The 4,471-nt window shown below is 40.8% G+C and overlaps 1 protein-coding gene across 1 annotated transcript; it reads left to right on the top strand.

The window, feature by feature from the left end:
* The first annotated feature begins 2,057 nt into the window (after window positions 1–2,057).
* LOC134226357 (leucine-rich repeat neuronal protein 1-like) lies at window positions 2,058–4,265 on the top strand. Its single transcript, XM_062707090.1, has one exon. It carries the CDS (start codon window positions 2,729–2,731, stop codon window positions 4,190–4,192), a length of 1,464 nt encoding a protein of 487 aa, XP_062563074.1. The 5' UTR covers window positions 2,058–2,728; the 3' UTR covers window positions 4,193–4,265.
* The last annotated feature ends 206 nt before the right edge of the window (window positions 4,266–4,471 follow it).

Here is a 4,471-nt window from a genome sequence, read left to right as displayed (position 1 = left end):
TTACAGGGATGTAAGAATTCATGTCAGCATCGTATTCCCAAGACAGTCTAGGTAGATTGTAATCTCCCAGCGTAATTACGGTGTCAGTAGTGTTGGCGATTTCACACAACTGTTGTACGCACGATGCATGATCTAAGTACACAGAGGGGTCTGAATTCGGTCTTATGTAAATGCAGCAAATATAAACGGACTGCATTGGCAACGATACAGATACAACAACCTGCTCTAAACTGCAAGCGTTATTCAGCGAGACCAACTTACAACGTAAATGCTTTTTGACGCCGATTAACACACCGCCGCCACGAAGCAGTTGAGAAGTAGATGGGTTTCGATCGAGACGATGAATCACATAGTCGGACGAGAGCTCTGAGCTTAATATATCGCATCCGAGCCAAGTTTCAGTAAGTGCGATGACGTCATAGTCACAGGATGAAAGTGCCAGACGGAGATCTTTAGTTTTAGTTCTTAATCCTCGGACATTTTGATAAAAATTGTAAGGGACAACTATCGCGAAGACTCGTACATGATGCTTGAGGAGATTTATCGAATCTACTTGCCTGTCTTCGGAGTCTCGATCGTTGCAGACGGCTTCAACAGCACTGGCATTAAAAAATCTCGTTTTCTGCCAATGTCTTCAAACTCCCGGAATCTCACACCAGATGGCCATGTGTCCAAACACATTGCTTTTGATTTCAAGTTGACTTCCATTCCGACTTTGTATGACACAAAAGAAAGAGAACGCACATCTTTTCCTCGGGGAACCAACTTGATAACAGTCACATCAGGGCAACGCCGCTATGAGCTGAGAGGTTTTCTCCAGGTTCTGCTGGGCTCCAAGCTAACATCTATTTGATTACCCGTTCAAGTCAATGCTCATTAATACTTACAGGGCGACTTTTTGAACCCATTCAGTCTTGTAAAATGTCATCTGCATGTCATTTGACTAATTTGTTCATAACTTTCTTCAGAAGCCAAATTTACTTCATAATCTTAGATGTACGCATAACGCTTGAGTAGTGCTATATTTTTGTCCAAGGGTACATTGCTCTAAATATAACATCTGAAGCTAGAGAGTGAAATCTCTCCAAAATGTCAAATATCATTTGACATAATGTCATTTGAATGACATTTTGCCTCCCACGCCCCAGATTACATATTTACAGCAATGTCTTGTTAGACAAAGTTGTTGCCACATTTAAGCGCTATAAGTTCGTCATACTTGATAGTTGATAGCTAACTACTGAATAAAGTTCTAGGCAAATTATACAAACGAATGCAAATGACATTTTACAACACTGCCCATAATCAATGGATAGATACGGTATTTTAGTATATTCTGTCAAAAGTTGTACAAGTACCAAAACCCAAAGCATCGAAACATTGTTTGGCCCTCTAATTTTTCTGCAGTATGCAGGGTTTGCAAAAATCGCTCTCAACCAACAGAAAACAAAAAACGATAGAAGAAAGGTAAAAAAGTTTAGAATCATTACAAGCCATGAAAACAAGTGTGTCGAAATTCTATTTCGATTTTCTTTTTTTTAAGGAATACTTTGGGGAAATGCTCATGGACAAATATGCCAAGAATTTGATCGATTAGTAACCTCCCTAAAAGCTGTCCAATTGAACTCAAATTTGCCATAGCATCATATTTCAAACTAATGGAACGGCACCGTATTGTATTGAGTATGGTTGAAACGACTATTTCTATATGTTTTACCATATAACTTCTCTGTCATTACCCTGTAACAACATCCAAATTTGCTAAAACATATACACGTGAGCAACATCCAAGCACAGAACGAAAATCATGCTTCAGAGAAAGATTACGAATTTCAAAAAGCCACATCTCATACGACACCTAACTTGTTCATCGAGTTGGTTTCCTGAAGCAATTGCTCACACGCCGTTCCAAGGAACCATCCCCGGTTCGATTGCGTATCTCGACGTCACACGCTGGTGTGAAGCAACGCGAGCTTATCTATTTAGCGGGCCCTCTTATCACCAGGTAAACACACGCTGATACTGTGGCAAAGTGTGCCGAATGTAGTCTCCCCGATAACACAAAGTGCATTACCATAACAGTGAACCATTCCGTAGAAGGTGGGCTGATTGATTCAATTTCTGTGCTCGAAATTTGCAAAAGAATCTAAACTTTGAAGCCTTCAACAACCCCTAGAGATAATTTTACGTACAAATACGTGTAGAAAGGCGTCCCGGCTGATTGAATCACATTTCCGAGTAGCAGGATATCTATTTTCAAATGAAATAGAAAGCGAGATGAGCCCAACGAAGTGAAGCACATTTTCTATTTCCTAGAAAGAAGTTAACGAACAGAAGCAGCTTAAAATTTTCCTTGAAGGAAAAAATATGCGTGTGAAAGATATTCTCCCGTACGATTGGAATATCAGCAGCACCCTCCACAGTCGATGTCACCCAACGGAAGCAAACGAATGGCAGTTAATTAATGGTTGATTCAGACTAATTAAAAATTCTACCTCGCTGAAGAGGAAGTTTCTGCAATAGATGAAAAAACTAGGAAAAAGGTGCTGCGAAAAGTGGAAAACGTTGTGTGCTTAAATGTTTGATGAGGAATGATAATTTTAATTAAAATTAAACTTGTGATCAACATAAACTGATAACGAAGGTATAAATATATCGAGGAAAACCCGTGTTACTGTTGGGTTAGGAGTTCAAAAAAAGGGAGAGCAACCTGCGCGAACAAAGAGGGATGGATTTACCGAGGAAAAAGAGCATGTCTGTGATTACGTTCGGAAAATTGTGCTTTCTAATTAATATTCTGACAGCCTGTGCTGCGGTCGCCCAGGCAGAGGAAAATGAAACCAGCGCTGTGATGACTAAGTTGTGCAATTTTAATAATACGCTAATAGATCCAACCGATGAAGCTGACGGCAAGTACTGCGATTGTGATGTGGAAAATTCGCCACCATGGGGAATCCCAGTGGTAGTTATTAACTGCCAGGATCTGCACCTACAAAATAGCATTTTCCAGGGCGAAATTTTACCACAAAGCACCATCCGGTTGGAGCTGTCCTACAATAAGTTTTCATCGATTCCATACTTCTCCGGTGACAAATTGAAATATCTTAGTCTGCGCAACAACAAGATAACAGCGGTGGCCGATAAGAACTTTGTCAACATTTCCAGTCTGGTGGAGCTGGATTTGAGCGAAAACGAAATCGAGCTTATCAACAGCGATGCATTTGTGGGACTGAAAATACTTCGCTACTTGAACTTGGCAGAAAATGAAATCAAAGTGATTCAACCCAACGCGTTTTCCCCATTCACTCATTTGGAACACCTCGTGCTGTCACATAATCCTTTGGGGGATTTATTCAAAACCTCAGATAACGACATTTTTCTAAAACTTGGAGTAACTCCCAGACTTAACATTATCGAGCTAGAAAACTGTAGCCTTATTCAGATAGATCTCTCTCATGGAGTTGGCTTAGATCACATAGTGCTGAGCTCCAACCAGCTGACGCAAGTTCAAAAGCTTCCAAGGGCTCTTTCTCACCTTGACATCAGTAACAATCCAATTCGTTTGATGTCAGCAAAGTTTCTCCCTCATTTATCAAACCTACAAAGCTTAACCATGGAGGATATGCCAGTTCTGTACAAATTGGATGAATATGCGCTTTTTGGACTTCCACGACTAATCTATCTCAATCTCCAAGGATCGCGGAATCTTACCACTATCGACGCACATGTCTTTGGCAAAAATGTCATACTAAATGAAACCGACACCGTACTGGAAGAACTGATCCTCAAGGGAACGCACATTCGGACGCTGAACTCATCGCTGAAATTCGCATTCGAACAACTGAAAACCTTAGACCTCACAGGAACTCCTTTGAACTGTGACTGTCAAATACGATGGCTGAAGGAAGCGAATTTTACCACTCATGCTACGTGTGCCAAGCCAGCGTCCCTAAGGGGTACCGAGCTGTCCGAAGTCGACATGAACAAGTTACAATGCAAGGTGGAGAAGTCGTGGATCTACACCGTGTTCAACGTCCTGCTTGTAATTCTTTTGGTAGTGCTGGTCGTTGCAGCCGTTTATCTGGTGTATCTTGCCATTAGACCTCGGCAGCCAGTTCAGATGCGAAAAGTGGGAGCCAACAGCCCTTATGCGAGAGTGACGATTGAACCAAATCAAGCGGAGAATTTGTAGACGATAGAATTAGTTTGTAAGCACCTAGCGGTAAGGAACATTAAAAAGAAATATAAGGTTTAAACAAAATGTTTATGAAGCGAGTGCCTGATGCTTAAGAGTCTCGATGCAGAGTTCTGGGATGTCAGTCGCATAATTTTCTGATTCAGAAAACTTCCTAAAAATAATTTTATTCGATAAACTTTCAATCAACTAAACATGATTGTCGATGGCCACCATTACAATTTCACGTTTAAAACAATCCGAAGTCCAATTCATCTGAATTGATGAAGCACTAGC

This window comes from Armigeres subalbatus, chromosome 3 (genome assembly GCF_024139115.2).
Source record: "Armigeres subalbatus isolate Guangzhou_Male chromosome 3, GZ_Asu_2, whole genome shotgun sequence".
Lineage (NCBI taxonomy): Eukaryota > Metazoa > Arthropoda > Insecta > Diptera > Culicidae > Armigeres > Armigeres subalbatus.
This window is presented reverse-complemented; position numbering and strand designations above follow the sequence as displayed.